This window comes from Antechinus flavipes, chromosome 4 (genome assembly GCF_016432865.1).
Source record: "Antechinus flavipes isolate AdamAnt ecotype Samford, QLD, Australia chromosome 4, AdamAnt_v2, whole genome shotgun sequence".
NCBI lineage: Eukaryota > Metazoa > Chordata > Mammalia > Dasyuromorphia > Dasyuridae > Antechinus > Antechinus flavipes.
This window is the reverse complement of record NC_067401.1, coordinates 443,940,890-443,962,298: the sequence shown is the minus strand read 5'-3', so window position 1 is coordinate 443,962,298 and position 21,409 is coordinate 443,940,890. Positions and strand designations below refer to the sequence as shown.

At 35.6% G+C, this 21,409-nt stretch overlaps 1 protein-coding gene across 1 annotated transcript in view; it reads left to right on the top strand.

Moving 5' to 3' along the window:
* Positions 1-21,409, top strand: part of LOC127563025 (vitellogenin-2-like) — a 58,052-nt gene that overhangs the window by 14,748 nt on the left and 21,895 nt on the right. The window contains exons 6-13 of the mRNA XM_051999199.1: positions 359-507; positions 1,436-1,586; positions 1,681-1,838; positions 2,035-2,200; positions 5,226-5,348; positions 6,131-6,349; positions 8,643-8,860; positions 18,802-18,899. Coding sequence (XP_051855159.1) covers positions 359-507; positions 1,436-1,586; positions 1,681-1,838; positions 2,035-2,200; positions 5,226-5,348; positions 6,131-6,349; positions 8,643-8,860; positions 18,802-18,899 — 1,282 coding nt within the window. The remainder of the gene's footprint in view (positions 1-358; positions 508-1,435; positions 1,587-1,680; positions 1,839-2,034; positions 2,201-5,225; positions 5,349-6,130; positions 6,350-8,642; positions 8,861-18,801; positions 18,900-21,409) is intronic.

Below are 21,409 nucleotides of genomic sequence, written 5' to 3'. Positions count from 1 at the left end.
CTGCTTTGACTTTTGAAGGTACATAGTTTAAAATGGAGCTGTTTTGACTTATATACATACATGGTCTGAAGCCATGGTTAGTAAGTGACTGACCTAGGATACAAATCCAGGTTATCTGGCCCTAAACTTAATTTTCTTACCACTATAATATTTTGCCTGCTATTGGAATTAAGATATTGCATCCAAGAAAAATCTTCATGGAAGATGGAGCAGCAGCTTTATTAAATAGCCTCACTTTAAAAAATGTATTCCAAATCGATTAATCCAATAAACATTTATTAAGTACCTTTTAAATATAAGATTGAGCAAACAGTTGTTGCCTGTCCTATGCACTGCTTGAGTTTACCTTTCTTTCTAGAAAGCTGGGATTGTTAAAGGAACAGAGACATACTCCTACAAAATGAAATATACGGGATGTGGGGCTTTGATCTCAGAAGTTACGGTTCACCAAGTATATCAAGTCTCCCCATTCAATGAGGAGAACGGGGTTGGTGTGACAGAAACGGAGTGAGTTCAATTTTGTGAAAACAGTTCCCTCCTATGACTCCTAATCAATAGCTGAGTCTCCCTGAGTTGTGAACTGATCCCTAAGGAATCAAATGGCAGACCAAGGAAGAATTTTCTTTCAATATATCTGCTTTTCTTTGGAATTTAAAAAAGAAAGAAGGGAAGTACTTAGAATAGAATAAAAATATACTTAGAATATATAAAGGGGAATACTTCTGGGAGCTGGGATACTTAGAAGTTTGAGACTGAGGAAAGGACTGATCTAAGTTTCCAAAAATGTAGTCAAAGTCATTATACCACTAGAATTGGTCATGGACCCATAACATTGAATATAAAAAGCTACCACTCCCCTCACTCCATACAAAAGTATTAAGGGAATGAAGGAGGAGATAGAAGAGGAAAAGCACTTCCTAATCACTCTCTTATAATTGTAGTTTTATCTTTATTAGAATTGGAAGGGAACCTAGAGTGACCAAGTCAGACCCATTCCTAAATAGAAATTGGCCCTTTGAAATACCAAATAAGTGCCCCTCAATCTTTAGCACCATTTTCTAATTACCAGATAGATACCAGATGCTTTTGTGGAGGATGGAAATTTTACAGAGGAAACTGAGGACCAGGAAAATTAATTTATTTATCTAAGGTCACATGAGTAAGTTAGTAGTTAGGCATTTGAATCCAGGTCTCTAAGGAGATTCATAGATCCAGAGCTAGAAAGGACCCCAGGGAATATTTTGCAGAAGAGGAAAATTCAGGTTAACTAATTTGCCCAAAGTCACCCAAGTGAATGGTAAACATCAGCGATGAGATTTGAACCCAGCCTCCAATTCCAAAGAAAACATTTTTATTGCACTACGCTGCTTCCCAATAATCACCCATTAGGTTAACTGTGTTTCCTAGACCACATGTGCTTGTTTTGTTCTTTGAGGCAAGAACTCAGCTTGAGTGAAGTGAAAAATGAGCGTATGAGCTCCCCAGAAGTTCGAATGCAGAATCAGGGAAGCCTTCAGTACCGTTTCCTATCCACCAGACGTCAGATGCCTTTTCAGCTAGTGAAAATGAATAGACCAGAGAAGCAGGTGAGAAAGCGACTTTTCACTTCCTCAGCAGATTCCCTGAGGGCTGGAAGCCCTTACGTCGCACTGATTTCCCTGCTTTCTCCTTGGGTGCTAGGTCACAGAGGTGCTCCAGAACCTCCTCCAGAATAACCAAGGAGCGTTCCATGAAGATGCTCCCACCAAATTCCTGGAGCTTATCCAATTGATTCGGGTGATGGATGACAGAAGCCTGGTTAGAGTTTGGAAGCAGTGGGAAGACAAGACTGAGTACAGGTCACTGGCAGGCTGTGTCCTTCCTACGTCACTAGTGGGACCCCTGGCACTTCTGGGACCTGGGTTGAGTGGGCTGGGAGATTTCCACCAGCAGGGTAGGGGAAAATCCCCTAGCATCTTGTTCCCTGTAGGCTACAAAAACCTCCTGGACCAAGACATTAGGTGTGAAATGAAGGCATTGTGACTGTGGTTGTAGGCACTGGTTGCTGAGTGCTATTGCCATGGCAGGAACCAAAGACACCCTGAAGTTCATCAAGCAAAGAATCGAGAGTGACACCTTTTCCTTCTTGGAAAATTTGCTGGCGATTGTTTTTTCATTTCAACTTACTAGAGCCGACTCCAGTGTCCTTCCCATAGCTGCGGTGAGTGAAAGCATATGGTGGCACTCCTCCATGGACTGTCCAGATCATGTTTTCTCATGGTGGGTGGAAGGAGGGAAAGGTGTGAAGATCAAGGGAATCCCTAATCCATTTGACAAGTCCCCCACTTACCTTGATGAGTTTGATGGGGATGAGAGCCCAGGAAGCTGCATCTTGATATTGAATCTGATAGGGGCCCAGGGTCTGAGATTTGGTGGCTCAAGCTCTAACTATGCTAAACTTGTCATCAGAAAGCCCCGGCTTTTGCTATTATATTGAATTACTAAATGCAAAAATGCCCAAAATCAAAGCTTTCTTTTTCCTTTTACAAATAACCTATGAATTTATGAATTTAAAATGAAGCTTCCCTTGATCTCTCTGAGCCTCAGATTTCTCATCTTTAAAATGGGGACAAGACTACTTCTCTCTCACAATTGTTATGAAAGTCAAATGAGTTAACATATGTACAATTTTTTGTGACCTATAAAATGCTATCTAAATGCTAGCTATTATGATTATTAGATAACTAAACCTCTCTGAATAGTACTTTTCCCATCTCTAAAATGACTGAATTAGATTAGATGGTTCTATTATCTTTTTTTTTTTAACTCTGTCTTATGATCCTACAGGTATGATACACACTGATCCCCTGTAATGTTCATCTATGTCTTTACAATCTAAGTTAGTGGTGTCAAACATAGAGAAAGAGGGCCACAAAATCAACATAAAGATTCCTGTGGGCAGTGTATTTAAGATAATCACATATTAACATTATTTCTATTGTGTTTTTTAAATGTATTTTTATTTTTTCTATCGTATTTTTTATTTTGTACTTTTTTATATTTTTCTATTGTATTTTTTATTTCGACAAATATTTCCCAATTACATTTGAATGGTTTGAACTGCATCTAGGAGTGTTGCAGAGCATGCCTCTGACAGGCCACATGTTGGACACATTGGCTCTAGTGAACATGGAGATAAAGTAGGGAATCCAGTTGCTTATTTTTCAGATTAGGAAGCTGATTAGAGGAACAAAAAAGTACAAAAAGTATAGGTGATAAGTGGAAAAGACAGAAAAGATCTCCTATTCAGAATGAAAGTCTTCCCACCATCCTCATACTGGCTCCTAAAATCAGAAAATCTCAATAACAACATCTCAAGTATTGGGAAAGGCTTCAGAGGCCATCTAGTCTAACTCATATCTAAACAGGAATCCCTGAGTCACATCCATGACCAATTGGTGCTCATTCTGTCCCTCCTGGAAGCTCTCCATTGGAGGGAAATGGGGACTCCATCACCTGCAAGAATAGAATTTTCTGCTTTTGGTCAGTTCAAATTCTCAAGATGTGTTTCCTAATATTAAAGGTGGATCATTATCCTCTAACTTCCACCCTTAGTCCTGCTTCTGTCTCTTGTATCTACTAAGAATGTCCAATTCCTCTTCTATATGACAAGACTTCATATGTTTAAGAAAGCCATCATGGATCCCTTGGGGTCTTGCCTGTCCAGAACAACATCCCCAGCTCCTTCAAGTGATTCTGCTGTGGATATAGAGTCCAATATTCTGGATCATCCTCCTCTGGCTTTCTCCTGCAGTATTTCAGTACTTATCATCTAACCTCTTGTTAATATAAACAAATAACAATAGAAAAATGAAAATGAAGATAAAGACATACAAATAAAAAAAAGGTGATGCTCTAAATGAAATATAATAGTAACCTGGTTAAGACAAGGTGCTGAGAAATATTAGTTCTGGATACAATTTCTCTCTTACTCACCTTAAATCCATTAAGGTTTTGAAATTTTCTGGTTTCTGTGTCAATCTACTGAATCATATTGAGTCACACTGTCCACTAAAATCCCCAGATATTTTTTTTTCACTTGAGCTGTCACTTGTCTGGGAAGTTGAATATTTGAAAGTTTGCGTCTGTGGCAGGTGGGCCCGGTGCCCCCCTCTCCAAAATGGGACATTTTGCATCGATTTCTTTCTCCGTCTGTGCTATTCTGCGGTTACGTTTATTTATGGACATGACGAGGGTTATATCTGAGGCTGTGACATGGGTTTTTCTGAGTGACTTTTTAATCAGATGTTTTTCTTTCCAGACAGGGTCTTTGGGGACATAGGAATGAGGCAGCTTGGTAATATTCATATGTAACCTTTAAACTAGCAATACCTGCAGCGCCCAGGCTTAGGTTGCCTTCTCGGTGGCGTGCTTTTCTAGACTCAGGCCCCCGTGTAGGCGTCTGGCACTGCCTGGAACAGCTGGGCACCGGGCACTGGCAGACATTCACAGATGGAGTAAACAAATTCAACAAACATTTATTAAAGCGTGTTCTATATGCAAAGCCCTGGTTAATAACCATCATTCTAGCAATCATCCCTGAGGTTTTGCTGGGAATAACTGGCCCCTTTCCTAACCTAATGTCATGTCCCCTACAAACCCCGCGGACGTGACTCACTTCTTCCCTCTAAAGGTTGTCTCCCAGGGTGTCCCATCACTCCCTCTCCTCTGCCCGTATCACTTGACCTTGCTGACCACTGGGATGATGTAGGAACTGGTTGCTGGCAGAACATCCTAGTGCAAAAGCCCCAGCACCCAAGCTCCTTAAGGGCAGGCTCTTTTTGCTTTTGTGTACATGTGTATCCTCAAAGTGCCTGACAAATAGTAAGAGATTAATTAATCTCTGTTGAAGGATTACATGTGAATTTTCAAGAAAATATGTGTGAGTGACTTTAAATAAATTGCTTCCCATTACTAGCCTCAGTTTCCCTACCAGCAGTTGTCCCTGCTGCTGCAAATCATTTGACTCTGGTGGGATTGACCACTTCCCTCTGCCTTTCCTCATCCTTCCCAAACACAGCTGCCTCCCTGAAGTACCCTGAAATTGCAGTTTACATTATTGTGCAATCTGGTGAATCCAATTTTACTAAATACAAAAATGCCTAGAATCAAAGGTTTTTTTTTTTTTCCTTTTACAAACATCCTAGTTACATTAGTTTAAAATGGAGCTGTTTTGACTTCTACAGGAAATTGTCACCAGTCCTCAAATACAGAACTCTTCCTTGCTTCAAAAGGTTGCTCTCCTGGCTTATGGTTCTATAGTTTACAGGTCGTTTCTTTCCAGTTCATCACCTCCTGAAGCCCTTCAGGTGAGAGATTCCAAATCTCAGGACTTATTTTCTCCATATACCATCCTTGAAAGTTTCCAATGCATTCTCACAGCTTCCTCCCTTTTCTAATATTATGAAATATACTTATAAAATGCTATGGAATTGTTTAAAATAAAAGTAAAATGCCCTTTAACCTCCTATTAGTCACAGATGTTAGAAGGTTTCATTTTATTTCTCAATTAAAAATTTATTTTCTCTCCCTCCTGTCCCTACCTGAATTTAAAAGAAAAGGAAAAAAAGAAAAAGAAAACCTATGTTTGGTCAAGCATAACAAATTCTCATATTGTTCATGACCAGAAAATATATCTTTTTCTGCTTTGTCAATCTATCTCCCTTCTGTTAGAAACAATCTCTTCTGGAATAATTTTTGGTTCTCAGATATCATGAATTGCTCAGTGTTGTTTTGTATTTACAAAGTCCCTTGTAATCACTTTCCCTTTCCCAATAATCCTGGAAGCAAGGTTCCTAAGAGATGCTGCTCTGTGTCTTGTAGATATCTATTTATTTACACGATATATTATTTATTAGAATGTAAGCTCCTTGAAGGCAGGCACTGTTTTTGCATGTGTGTGTATCTTCAGAGCTTAGTACAATACCTGACAAATAGTAAAAAATGATTAATTTGTTAAATGAGTAGTTTATATATTTTTGTGAATTCTGGAAAAATGGTGATGGTTGTTCTCAGTGAGTAAGAACTCCTGACTTCATACACCAGGTCTTATATGAGATGATCCAGTAACGACCAAGTACTTGGTTGGCAGGTACTTCACAACTACACAACTGAAGCAATAAAAAATGGCCGGGAAGAAGCCATGGTCCTGGCCCTGAAGGCCCTTGGAAACTCGGGCCAAGTGGCCAGCATCAAACGCATCCAGAAGTACCTGCCTGGATTCTCACCATCTGCTTCTGATCTTCCAGTCAGGGTTCAAATGGAAGCAGTGATGGCCCTGAGGAATATAATCAAGAAAGATCCCTCAAAGGTGAGAATCCTGTTCCTTTTCTTTAAACACACACTCCAGGAATGCAGCAGGAAAGCTTGGGATCAGGATCATTGGACCTAATACTGAGATCAGGAAAGAACTTTAGCAATATTTTGCCCCATTCCTTCCTTCTATACATGTAGATATTGAAACATAGAAAAGTTAAGGAATTTCCTTAAAATCACAAAGTGAAAAATGTGAATACAAGCCCTCTGACTCCAGAATCAGGGATTTTTCCCTCATTGTACCACATTGCCTTCTGATTTTTGCTCACACCAACAATCTGCCAGGCAACAATAAGCATTTATCTGTAGGGTAGGAAGTCATTTTTGTCCTGTTTGTTGATCTGATTTGATATGATCAAGGTCCCCTCTTACCATGGGGAAAGCAGTTAATGTGAGCAATGACGCACCAAAAATGGCTCGCTGCTGACGTTGGAAACAAGTTGGACTGATGAGCACTGGTACAGAACTCACTTATTTAAACTCCACTGTTCCCTCTTCTCTCCTCATTCCCACACATTCAATTTAATTGAAAAGGAAAAAAAAAGGCTAATTCAGTGGCTACACGAAGACATTACCATGGATATTAGAAAATGTTGTATGGGAGCTATTTCAGCTCATAATGTTACCTCTCCATGACTCATGCACTGGACTTTACCAAATGGCTCTAATCATTTTAATTTAGGTTTTTTACTCAGTAGAGATGAGGCACAGAACATTTTTCATGAAAACAAGTCTCCTAGGATACTCTTATTAAAAAGAATATTTACCTGATGTGTTTTCTGCAAGCAAAGATTTTTTATAATCTGGAGACCCTTTTGGAAGAATCCTATTCCCACTCTGAGACCTTTTATAATGGGGAGAGACCCTTCAAGCCCTATTTTTGATATTAAACAATCTTAACTTAAACTATCTTTTTATAGTCGAAGGAGTTGTCTTTATCTCCAGGATTACATTTGCATTGGTGGTGTGTGTGTGGGGGGGGTATGTATGTATATCTATCAAGAATCTGTGAACCTGGTGTCATTATCCCCCCAGATGACCCAATCTGTGAGTGAGTTTTAGGGGTATTTCAGAAGGAGTGCTACCCATTCATTTCCCTCAAAGAAGAAGCAAAGAGTAAGACAAATAAGTTTTTCCTGGTTCCTGAGGCAAACGCAGTTATGAGAAGAGATAGAAGATATTGATATCTATAATTGACTCATGATAAATTCATCTGAATCAACTAAAAAGACATATTTTTTGAAATCCTACTATAACCAAAGCACTAGGAGCCACACGAATAAATACAAGACTGTATTCTTTGCCCTTGAGAAGTTTCCAATCTAGTTGGGAAATTAAGACATAAACCAACTAAAGAGAAATATAAACTATCTTATGATATTAGTTGGATTAATATCTCCCCACTCATTGTCAAGTCTTATCAACTCTCTATCCACAGCATTTACTCTATTTCTGTAGACTATTTCTATTGAAGCTCTTTTCAACTCTTGGCAGACCCCAATAGTTCCCTATCTGGTCTCCCTCATTCTCTTCCCTTTCCAGTCTTTCCTCCTTACAGCTGCCAAATTGGGATTATTAAAATACAAATCTTGCCATGTATTTTCCCTACTCAATAAACTCCAATGGTTCCCTGGTCACTGGGAAAAATGAAAATACCTTTGTTTGGCATTTGATCAAGTGGCAATACACTTGCCACTTATATTTACTTTCTTTGAATTCCCCTTATGCATTCTACTTGTGCTTTTCCTTATAGATGATACATCTTTCTTGGCTTTATTCCTTCCCCTCTGCCCCTCCGCCTGTTGTAGCTTGAAATCTCTAACTTCAGGATCTAGACTTAATGTCACTTCCTACAACAGACATGTCCTCATCCTAAGGGCTATGGTTTCCCCCTGCTTAAATTATTTCCTTTTGCTTTGCATGTTTTCTGTATTCATTTCTCTGTGTGTTGACTTTTCCCCGATAACATGTAAACCCCTTGAATTCAGGGATTCTCTCACCTAGCTTAGTGCTTATCACATACAATAGATCTGGTTAAAGGGAATAAATGACATAAACAATAAATATTTCTCATGTTCAGGGAAGGACAAGGTCACTTCAGTCTTCAGTTGACTAAGGACAGTCTCATGGAAGAAAAAAGATTTTTAACTGGCCTTGGGAAGCTTTATAGTGATACAAAAGAATAATGAGCCTTTCAAGCAAGGGAGCTAGTGTGGTCCTTTCACGAAGATTTATTTCTAATATGTTTCTGCTCTGCTTCTGCTGTAAAATGCCTATAATGTCTACAGGTCCAAGAAATACTTCTCCAGATGATCGCAGACCATTCCCTGCAGCCCAAAGTCCGGATGATGGCCTCTGCTTTCCTGTTTGAAGCACGGCCTCCTCCTTCTGTGATGGCCATAGTGACGAATATTATGCTGAAGGAGAAGAACTTGCAAGTAGCCAGCTTCATTTACTCCTACATGAAGACCATCTCCACAAATTATTTTCCAGATTGGACTAACATGTACGTAGGGAATCAGTGGCAAATTTCTAGGATAAGTAGTTATTTCAAACATAGTGACATCTGAGGACCAGTGTGGCCTCTGATGTCCGCAGTAGGGAAGAGCAATTAGAACACTAATTGCATCAATAGTGGTTTTATGCACACTTCAGTTCCTAGGCAAATTATTTTTTGGTTTAATTAAAGCCTCCTATCTTTGTCAGAGCTATGTCACATTATGAAAATATATTATAGACCTGACTTGGTATGAAATTCTGAAATAACTGGTGAAATTATAAAGTATGTAGGAAATGCACATAATTTCCCTTTATTAAAGGGCTATCAGACTGTAACATACTCTGGCAGGGATTTTCCAGTCTTTACTTAAAGAATTTTGGTGAAGGGGAGCCCATGAGCTTTCAAAGCAGCCCATTCCCCTCTCGGATGCCTCGATTTCTTAAGAAATTTTTCCTTACATCAAGCTCAAATCACTCTCTCTACCTTTTTCACCCATACTCCTAGTCTCACACTCACGGGTCAAACAGAACAAGAATTATCTTTTAATCACAAGGCTGCTCTGTCATTTCCTCTTCTCACCCTCCAGCTTTTTCCTTCTCTTGACTCAACAACCCCAGTTTCTTGGATTGATTTTCAAGCCAAGTCCTTTTGCCCTGCAAATCTCTTTTTTTCACATTCTCCAGCTTGTCAATGTCTTTCTAAAATATGCTTCGTAAAACTAACCAGAATACTCGAGATATAGTCTGACCAGAGCAAAGAGCACCTTATTCCTTGAAACTACACTTTTTATGAAGCTTAAAATAGTGTTTTTCATTGCTGTATCACATATATTAACTTTGTATTTGTAAAGTATATTTTTTGAATGCAAATCTGAGACTTTAACTTCATCCCTAATAAATCTCAGGCTTGAAATCTTTTCAGGTCATAATGGATCCAATGTGGTCATTATCTCTTTCTACTTTGGTTCATCTACATATGGAACAAAAGACAGTCAAGGACAGATCTTTGGCCACTCTCCTGGAGATCCATTTACATAGATACAATAATGATTGTTCTTTGGATCTAATTAAACTAGTTTCAATCTGCCTAACAGTACTATGTTAACCCATCTAATCCAGTATGAGAATAAAATCTTTCACTTATCATTTCTTTAATAACAGCCTAGATTTCTGCTAAAAATAGAAGTTAAATTTATGAATTTTCAATCTCTGCTCTATTCCCCTCCACCTTTAAAAAACTGAGACATTTATCCTTCTCCAGTTCTATAGCACCTCTCCCAATTTTTTTAAACTATTCTTTAAAATTTATTCATAGTGATTCACATATGTCAATTTCTTTGATATCTTGGGTAAATATACCTGATATATTATTAAGGAGAATCAGCATAGAACAACAGAAAAAGTTAAAGGATTTGCATTTGAATTCTATCTGTAATATTTACTACCTGGGGTCACTTAACTTCCTTAGATCTCTGTTTCTTCAGTTGAAAAATGAACAAGTTGCTCTGGATGGCTTCTAAGGCCCTTTTCACGTCTAGATTTTGTGTACTTAATTTCCCTTATGCACCAGTATAATGATATGTTCTGTTTTTGATAAAGATTATATATATATATAATTAGGGTCACTGCTTCCTTTTCTAGATTTTCACTAAGCATTTCTTTATTTTGCCAAAAATCAAACCCAAGCTTATTGGGTTAGAATTTTCTATCTTCACTCTTTTTCTTTTCTTTTTTTTTCCTGAAAATTAAGACGTGTGCCCTTTTCCAGTCCCATCATATCTTTCTTATTCTTTGCAATCTTTAAATTTTTTTGCTTTAAAGTTATTTTATTTTTATATTCATTGATAAATACCTCTCCTAATACCTCCATTGAACAACAGCAAAGCTAAAAATACAATTCTTATTTAAACATATAAAATCCAACAAAACAAATTCCCACGTTAGTCATGTGCAAAAAATGTTTCTCTCTGCATTTTAAGTTCATTACTTCTCTGGCAGAAGGGAAGTGGAACATTTCATCTTCAGCCTTCTAGAGTTATGCTTTGTCATTGAACTGAGAGTTCTTAAGTCCTTCAAATCTTCCTTTCTCTTTAATATTGTTGCAATTATATAAATTGCTCTAGTTCTGTTCACTTCACTCTGTATGAGGTCAAAGATGTTATCGCAATTTATTATTTCTTAATGCACAATAAGGATATTACATTACATCCATATGCCATAGTTTCTACGTCTATTTGGCATCATAAGAATATCCCCTTAGTTTCCAATTTTTGGTAACTACAAAATAGGCTTCTGTAAACATTTTTGTACATATGGATCTATCCCTTTTTTTCCTCTGATCTCTGTGATATAATCCTAGTAGTTATATAATTGGTTCACAGGATATGTGCAATTTAATAAATTTTTTTAGTTCCAAATTGTCCTCAAGAATATCTGGACAAATTCATAGCTCCAACACAAGTGCAGAATGTGCCTACTTTTCTGCAGCTCCTCCATCATTTGTCATTTTTGATAGTCTGATAAGTGTGTAGTAGAATTTCAAAATTGCTTTAATTTCTATTTCTTCAATTATTCATGATTTTTAGAACATTTTCTCATATGATAGTTAATGACTTAAATTATCTCTTTTGAAAACTATGTCTTCACATCCTTCACATGTATCTATTGTGAAATGGTATTTAGTCTAATAAATTTGAATCAATTTTATAGATGTCTTGGATATGTAACCTTTATCAGAGAAAATTGCTACAGAGATTTTTCTCTTCCTAATTTACCAATTTCCCTTCTAATTTGAACTACATTTCATCTGTTTGGACAAACAGATTATCAAAATTATATATTTTATCTCATATGATCTTCTTTTTCACTTATTTTGGAATTTGTGAATTTTTTTGGAACATAATTTGTTTTTTGTTTCTCTAATTTGTTTCAGATAAGACTTTTTATAGCTAGGTCATGTGTCCATTTGGAGCTTATATTGATGTATGATGTAAAATATTAAGATAAACCTAATTTCTCTCAGACTACTGTCTAATTTTCCTAGCAGTTTTTGTCAAATAAAAGTTTCTCCCCCAGTTACTAGAATCTTTGAGTTTATCAAACACTATGTATTTCTCTTTATTGTATAATTATATTGATCAACATCACTATCATTTACCCAGTATCACTTTTTTATGCTTAGTACATTGAAATAAAATTTGAAAAAATCTAGTGCTATTAACCCCTCACTCCATATAAACCATTTCCTATCTTTTCTAAAAACTATAATCTTTGAAATTCTTGGTCTTTGTTCCTTCGTATGAATTTTATTATCATTTTTTCTAATTTTATGTAATATTCTTTTGATATAATAAGTAAATTAATTTAGGTATTATTATTGTTGTTTTTGTTGTTGTTGTATTGACCTATCTATGAATAAGTATTTTTCTTATTACTTAGGTTTGTCTTTATTACTGTAAAGAGTATTTTGCAGATTGGTTCATAAATTCCTGGTCCATTTCAATAGATACACTACCAAGTATTTTATAGTTTCTATAGTTACTTTGAATTGAATTTCACTTTCTATTTCTTCCTGCTATGTATCATTAATAACATGCAGGAATGTTGATGTTTTCTATGGATTTATTTTATATTCTGCAAATTTGCTGAATTTTTTGTTTCCATTAATTTTTGCTTGACTCTGAAGTTTTTTTTTTTTTTTTAAAGGAAATTATCATGTCACTTGTAAAAAGTGATCAGGTTTTTTCCTATGCTCATACCTTCAATTCTTCTTATTTATATTTCTCACACAGTTCTAAATAATAATTATGAAAATGGACATCCTTGCTTTACCTCTGATCATATTGAAAAGGACTCTTAACTTTCATCTCTTATTAACCTCTTAGAGTTAAATAAATTGTGGTTACTGTATTGTGGAAAGGTCTGATTTTATGTTTTCCAGTTATTTTTAAAACTAATAACTGATGCTGAATTTTGTCAAAAGCCTTTTTGGCATTAATTTATACAATCACATAATTTGTGTTATTAACATGCTTTTTGAATTAATAATTTATGTTGAATTAGCTGGGTATTTTGGGGATAAACCCAGCCTGGTCATAGTGTTTAATTTTACTAACATGATGTTATAGTTTACCTGCTAATTTTTTATTTGAAAATTTTGCCTTACTGTTTATTAGGGATATTAGATTGAAGTTTTCTGTCTTCTTTGTCTCTTTGTAATAATCAAGAACATCTTTGTATCATAGAAAAATATTGTACAGGTACTTTTTCTTCTTATTGTAAACAATTTATGTGACATTGGATTAAGGCTGTTTGATAGAATTCGCTGATATAGTCATCTCCTACTTTTTTTCTTTGAGAGACAATTTATGGATTGTTCAATTTTTAAAAAGTCATTGTTTTATTTGAATTGTGTTTTTTCTTCTTTTTATCTATGTAGTTTACATTTTTATAAGTATTCATCCATTTCCTCTAAGTTTTTAGTTTCATAAGCATATAATTGAGCAAAACAATTTTTAATAATTTCCTTTATTTTTCCTTCAATTACTGTAAATTCTTATTTATCATTTTCAATGTGAGCATTTTGAATTCTTTTTTTAAAAAATCACATTAGCTATTTATTTTATTATTTTTAAAAAGAGCTCCTAACTTTATTTGTTTATATGACAGGGTTTTTTTTTTTTTTTTTGCTTTCAATTTTATTACTTAATTGAAGATTTTTGTCTTGATGTTCATTCAAGGTTGGGTTTTGTTGTTGTTGCTTGCCCAATTTATTGGATTTCTCTCTCTCTCTTGTTAATTAAAGAGATTAGGGATATAAATTTCCCCCAAGCATTACTTTAGCTGCATTCTAGGAATTCAGATATGCTATCTCATTATTGAAATTTCCTTTGATGAAATTTTTATTGTTTCTATCATGTTTTCTCTGACCCTTTATTTCTTTAAAAAATTTAAAAATATAATTATTATTTAGTCTCTAGTTTCTAATTCTTTCTTTAAGAACTCTTTATGAAATAAAATTTTATTACATTATGTCATGAAGGATTTTTTGTTTGTTTTTAAAAGTATTTTTGCTCTTTTGCCTTTTTTGGTAAGTTCTTTATGCCAAAGGTATTTGGTCAGTTTTTGTAAAGATGCCCTGTATAGCTTGCAGGTATGTGAATTCCTTCCTATTCCCTTTCAGTAATCAAAGGAGTAATGACATATCTAATTTCTCTAAAATTCTATTTTCAAGTCCTTATTTGATTTGTCTAAGTGTGAAAGACATACATAAGGACCCTTTCTATTCACAAAAGTTCACTGAGAAATTCAACAGCCATGTATGTTAGTTTATTGAGCATCCTAGTTGTAGTTCCCATAAGGGCAGCTAGATAGTTTCTTACTGTCTTCCTATTTCTCTTTAGTAAAAACTTCCTATTAGCCACTTGTGTGTAGCACTTGAGAATGCTCCTCCATTTGCATTTAGGTCCCTTCAGACAAGTAGATACAGCTTTAAAATATGCTTTAAATCTGTGTATCTTATTTTCTGCTTCCAGATGCTGGCTTCAGCTGGAAAGTTCAGCTGAGATATCCCCTCTTTATAAAAAGAATGGATCTTCCTTTTTTTCTTCTAGCTGATCGCACAAAGGTTTAAGCTTCACTTCTTAAAGAAGCTGGTTAACAAACATTCATATACCCATCATCAACCCCTTAGCATCTTTCAAACCTCCCCATAATGAGTCTCTCATTTACCAGAACCTTGACCACAGTCTTTCCTTTTCAGAAAGAGGGTTTTCATCCTAAAAGACCAAATTCTTTAGAGACACAAAATATCAAAGGCCATTTTGTTTTTAATCCATCTTTGAATCTTCTCTTCTTGATCACTACAGACAAGATCTCTGTCCCAAGAAAAGAGAACATCATCATGGTAAAATGTCAGAAAACTTCAGTTTGTATCTTATTTATGTCACCTTAGACAAATAATTTAACCTCTTTGACTTTAGTTTCTTCATCTATAAAATGAGACATTCGACTAGTTGACCTCTGAGATCACTTATAGTTCTATTTAATCATAATCTATTTAATTATCATGTGTGATAGGACAGATCATGTAGATAATACACAGTCTCCTTCAGGGAACCCTCTATTCCAAACTCATTTTTGGAGGGATGCTTTGCAAAAGTAGTCTCATAAGACTCATATGGAATTCAGATACTTCAATTTTTCCTTGGTGTGAAACCATTTATGTCTTAAGCAGCTAAGCGGCGAAATGGATAGAGTTCTGAATCTTAAATTAGAAAAACTTGTCAAATCCAGACTTGGAAATTAATTAACTATGTGACACTGGGTAATTCATTTCATTTTTTTTTAATTATAAAAAGGGGGGTATTAATTGTGCCTACCACCCAGGCTTGTTGTCAGGATCAAATGAGATAATTTTTGTAAAGCACTTAGCACAATGCCTGGCACAGAGTAAGTGCTTATTTTCTTTCTTCCCTTTTCTTTTCTTCCCTCCCTCCTTCCTTGAAAATGAAACAGAGAAATAAAATCAACTAGACAATCATATCAAACCACTGCTCCATGACTCCCCACCTCTAGTTTTTGCTCCAAATTTCTGCCTTTGCCAGGTCAACAATAAGTCCTTTGATTTTGAGGTATAATGCATTTGTTCTTTGCTTTCCATTCCAAGGGTCCTTCTTTTTGGCAGAGAAAACAATCAAAATAAGAGCTGAGTAGTTAGTTCTACCTTCCATCTATTATTCATTGAATAAATTATTATTCATTCTCTCTATCTTCAAGTCTTCTTTAATTCTTTTTTCTTCTAATATAGTCCCTTTTTTGGAAGGCAAACCCTCTATTTTGTTCTTAGTTTTCCTTGCTTGAACCTCAGTTCATTTTGAGCTTTAGCTCTTCTGATGTTATTCTTATAGGACACTACCATATTTTTTATTCATTTTCCATTACCTGCCCTTGCTTTTGACTTTTTTGTATGTGTTCTTTTTTTAAAAAATTTCATTGATCCCTTTTCTCTTTCCATCATAATAATTTCTAAACATATCCCTTCTCTGCCTTCCCTGCCTAGTGAGCTTTCCTTGTAATCAAAATTACAGAAAACAATGAAGTAAAACCAACTGCTACATGGAGCATTCCATACCCATAATCACCCACCTTTCCAATGGAAAGTGAGAGGCACATTTTCTCACCTTTTTTTTTTTTTCTGGGACCTAGCTTGCTCACTTTAATCACAGTGTTCAGTTTCTTTTGCTCATTCTGTACATTTATGGTATTTGTATCTTTAAAGTTTTTTAAGTGATAAATTAATTCTCTTTGGATCTATAGCAGTCTTTTTAGATAATCCCCTTTTTATTTAGTAGAATTTTTCCTCCCTATATGTTAAGAATTTAATTCTTTTTTCCCCAAAGGGAAATCACATGATTTAATTGATTCATAAGATTCATCAAATATAAATGATTATATTAATTAATTTTAGTAATAGATCAGTACCACATATGATTTTTTTCATAGTACCAAACCCTAATTTTAAGAATTTAATTCTTTATAGCAAGTATTCTTGCCCTCTTTAGTATCATAGACCACTCTGACAGGCTGGTAAAGTTTATGAACTTTTCCCCAGGATAATGTTTTAGCATTTTGTTGGTTTTGATTTTGATTAAAAGCTAATGAAAATATAAATATGTCTTCCCATTTAAGCTCACTGATCCCTCTGAAATCAATCCATGAGCCCCTCAGAAGTCAGGATACCTCAGGATAAAAGACTTCTGCATTGAAGATTCTCAGATCTCTTGGCCTGACATCCACTATATAGTTTTAGCTAAAGATTATCCTAAGCCTGCCTCCAAGACCTTTGAAATTTTTTCTCCTAAAACTTAGGGTGCCCTTCAGACTACTCACTTTTCCTCCCCTCTATCACAAATTCTAAGACGCTTTCCCATGGGCCCCATCATTTCTACCCCAGCAACCAGCTTCTTCTTGTTAGCAAAAGTCAAATCCATATTAGAAGTGCCCTTGGTGGTTCTTCTACCTTTTCAAGGATAAAATGATCATTAAGGCTGGTGAAGAAATTATTAGCTATTCTGGTTTTGGCAGAGAAGGGGAGGGAGAGAGAGTACTAGCAGATGTCCAAACAATTGAAATCCCCCATTACTACTCTGTTATGCTTTCATGCTTGTGATCTGTTTATCCATCTTCTTAAATTTTGTTCTCTTTCTGTCCAGGTCAGCTGCTGTGCACACAGATGACAATATTCTTTCTTTTACTTTGTCACTATTTACCCCAAATGCTCTGAATAACCTTTACCCCTATGAATTTATCTTTTTAATAAACAGCACAGCTATTCCCCTTCCACCACTTTTTCATCTCTCCAGTTTCTTTTGAATAAAGTGTACCTTTCCAGAGCTATAATATAATCCCAGGTCCTCGCCTACTAATTCTCAGTGATACTTAGGGGATCAAATTTATCTTTTTTGCATCAGGAGCTCTGCTTCATCTTGTTTGTTACCCCATTTTGCCTTTGTGAATAGTTATCTAAAGCCATGGGTTTTCTTGGCTCCTTCACTTCTTGGATATTTTTCTCCAGAGAATTTCTGGGCATTTCTTCTGCTATTTATCCTGTCTTCTTTAGCCATCTCTCATGTTCATTTATCACTGAACATGTTTACAAGGCTTTAGAACTAATTGTCCTCCAATAACCACTTTCCAAGCAAAAGTCTTGTGGGAAATAAAATTTCCAATGCATCTCATTTGGTATAAAAATCCAACTAATTCTTTCCCAAGCCTGTACCTTTTTCCTTTTTAGCTGTCCTTTTTAGGACAAGGATGTAGATGGTGACAATTCAGTTAGCTCTGAATGCTCCAGATCAAGAGTATTATCTTGATTGCATCATGATAAAAAGATTGGCTTTGGGATGCTCTTGCTGCTGTTCTTGGAATTCAGCTTTATAAACTAGACACAACTTTATTATAATTATAGAATGGAAAATTCAGTTTTAGCAATCCAGCATCTTTCTCTCTTCCCAACCTCTCAACATTCTACCCTCCATTGATCTGTCTCATTTAGGGCTCAATGTCAAATTCTTTTCTGTCTTAAAATTAAGAAGAAAAGGAATGTGTTATTTTCCCTTTCAATGTAAGTCTTAAGTTCTGTACTATATGCCTCTCATAATAATCAAAATTATAATAGCTAATATTAATATAACAACTTAAGGTTTACAAAGAACTTTATAAATATCTCATTTTATCCTCAGAACAATCCTGTGAAGGCTCCTGGAGAATTCTCTCCTGCTTAAATTCTATGTATAAGTACAGGAAGCAATTAGCTAATCATCCTTCCACCATTATTATTATAATTAATTTTATTTGTTATATTTTGTTTTCACTAGTTTCAAATGTATCTTCATGTTTCTGAGGGCCTTCACTATAATAAAAAATTCAAAAATACAAAAAATAATCAATTCAGAAAAGCTAACACATAAAAAATAAGCACCATTTTTATAGAGTCAAAATCTTTAACCATTTTTGTATGTGCCCAGAATTCTTTTGGCATTCTGGGGCAGCTTTATGGATCCCTTCTCCAAATAGTATTATAAGAGGCAACATGGTAGAGTACTTTGATAAGCTTTGTTACTGGGGAGGCTGAAGCAGATCAATGGCTTGAGCTAAGTTCTGAGTTACATTAGGCTAAACTGTCGAGATGTCAACACTAAATCTGGAATTAATGTGATGAGCTCCCAGGATCAGAGAATCACTGGACTGCCCAAGGAGGGCCAAAGTAGCCCCCAAAGTAGCTAGGCAGTGATAGGGAGACAATCTCAAATAACAACAAAAAAGATTATTTAACTGTATAAAATAAAGTACACAGGATGACAAAAGATCGTTCATCTCTATGGAGGTTTAATTGTACTTGGTAAAGAGCTTAAACTGGATCTATGTGCTGTTACTGCTTATATCCAGGTCTGCAGTGAGCAATATTGCCATCAAACTCTTGAATCCCAAACTGGACCATCTGACTTACCGCTATAGCAAGGCTATTCATGTCTCCCGCTTCTTCAGTAAGTAAAAGGAATAATGTGGGGTTGTTTCCATTAGGATTGTATTTGTACATTTTCTTTTTTCATTTTTATTTTTGAAGAGCCAAATCAAGTCAACAAATCAACAAACATTTATTAGATACTTATCACATGCCAGATGCTATGCTAAGTACTGGAGGAACAAAGAAAGGCAAAAACATGGTTTCTCTTGTGTAACAATGATATTTTATCAGACATCATCTAATCTATCCCTCTTTGCAGAAAAGAAATGGGTTTCGGAGAGAGTGGTTTGCCAAAGTCATCCAGGTGGTAGGTGGCTGAACCAGGATTCATTTTTCCTTACTAAGGAATTAGTAATTAATAATGACTTACCAAGTTACCAAATAATTCTATTAAACATCATTTTTTTTTCATGTGAGATGCACTGAGTGACTTTGGCTTTTCTAAATGATGATAGGAAAAGTCACTTAACAAAGCCACTATAACTAAGCCACTATATTCCTCTTAAACTAAGAGGTGATGCAAAACCAAGAAAACCTCACTAGCGGGCATCATAGGGCTAATTTTCATCACATAAATTTAATTTTTTTTTTATCTGAAGCAATTGGGGTTAAGTGACTTGCTCAGGATCATACAGCTAGGAAGTATTACGTGTCTGAGACCAAATTGAACTCAGGTCTCCTAACTTCAGGGCTAGTGCTCTTATCCACTGTGCCACCTAGCTGCCCCCTTAAATTTAATTTAATCACATATACTTATATTTCAAGAATGAAAAATTAAGATTATCCATAGATAAAAAAGGGTATTAAAATATCTTTAATATCTTGGTCCTGCAATGCTTGTAATTCATTCTTTTCACTCATTCTTTTGTCCATTCCATGCATTCATTCATTCTTAGAATCCTAGAGCTTAGAAATCATCTATAAAATGATGGGGCTCTATGTAGCCTCTAAGTTTAAGATCTAAAATCTAGTCTAGCTGCCATTTAAAATATGTGTGTACACAGTACATGGTGCCCATCAAGTAGTTGTCAAACCTCCCTGTGAAGGCCCATGGTGATAAGGAATTGATCATCCTATACAGTTAATTCATTTCCCTAATTATTAACAAGTTGTTTATTGTTGTTGCTTCTTGTACATTGAACCAAAACCTGCCTCTCAGTAATTCCAACCCATCACTCCCAGTTCTGCCCATGGGACAAAGCAAGACAAGTTGCCTTCCTCTTCTGCATGACAGCCCTTCAAAATCGAGAAGATAGCTCTTGTAGGTTTAATCCCAGAAGGCAAAACCAGAAGGTAGAAGCAAAGAGGTAAATTTAGGGTTGATATCAGTCAAAAGTCTTTAAAGACTAGAGCTGCTCCGAGTGGAAGGGGCTGCTTGGAGAGAAAGTAACTTCTTCTGTCTTAAAGGTCTTGAAACTGAGACCAGATGGATATTTTATAGTGGGGATAGCTTATGGGTTGGTCTGGATAAAACTCTCAGATTCTGAAATTCCATTTCATCTCTTCTTCTCATTCCCTCTGGCTCCATACCCCTCACTCCACCATTTGAGTCTCCCCTTTTTTCAGGGGCACGTTTTCAGTCCCTTTGTCTTCCTGGCTACTTTTCTGAAGATCTGTAACAGCAAATGACCTTCTTGTTCCTAAAGTGTGAAGTTGAGGACTAAACACCGTATTCTAGACACTCAGGATTTTATTTATTTAGTTAAATAGAAGAATTGATCCTTTGTTCCCCAAATTGCAGAATTTAGTTCAGTGAATAGAATGCTGGACTTGAACAGGAACACTAAATCTATTCTCAGCTACTTAGTAACTGTGTGATCCTAGGCAAGTCATTTAATCACTCAGGCTCAATTTCCTCTTTTGTAAAATGGGGGATAAAATAACAGTAACTATGCAGCATTACTTTCCTCTTTTGTAAAATGGGGGATAAAATAACAGTAACTCTGCAGCGTTACTTTCCCCTTTTGTAAAATGGGGGACAAAATAACATTGCAGAGTTACTGTATCAAATGAAAAACCACCTATAAAAGCCCTATAGAAATGCAAGTTATTGTTATTACTAGGAAAATTTTTTTTTATTTTTCAACTTAATGACTATTTATTTTCTTCCCCTTTCACTCCTACTCTTTCCCCTTTGGGGGGAAAAAGAAAGAGAAAAATGCTATTCTTTTAAAATACTCAAATAGTTTTAATAGGATAACATTTTAAGTCACTAACATCTTAGCATGAATGAATTTTGTTGAGTCCAACAGGATCAGAGACAGCTCAGAAATTGTGAGCATGGAGCAAGGATCTTGTTGAATCAAAGTGATGTAGACAGAAGGATGGTAAGGTATTAAAAGGAAACTTTACCAACATCACAGTTTAGGACAGGAGATTGCTTGGATTTATAATAAATAATAATATCATATATAGAGTCATCTAAGGAACTCATTTAACAATGTCACGTATAGGGTCATCTACTGAATTCATTTAATAATGTCATTTTTAGGGTCATCTACAGAACTCATTTGAAGCAGCTGAGGCCTC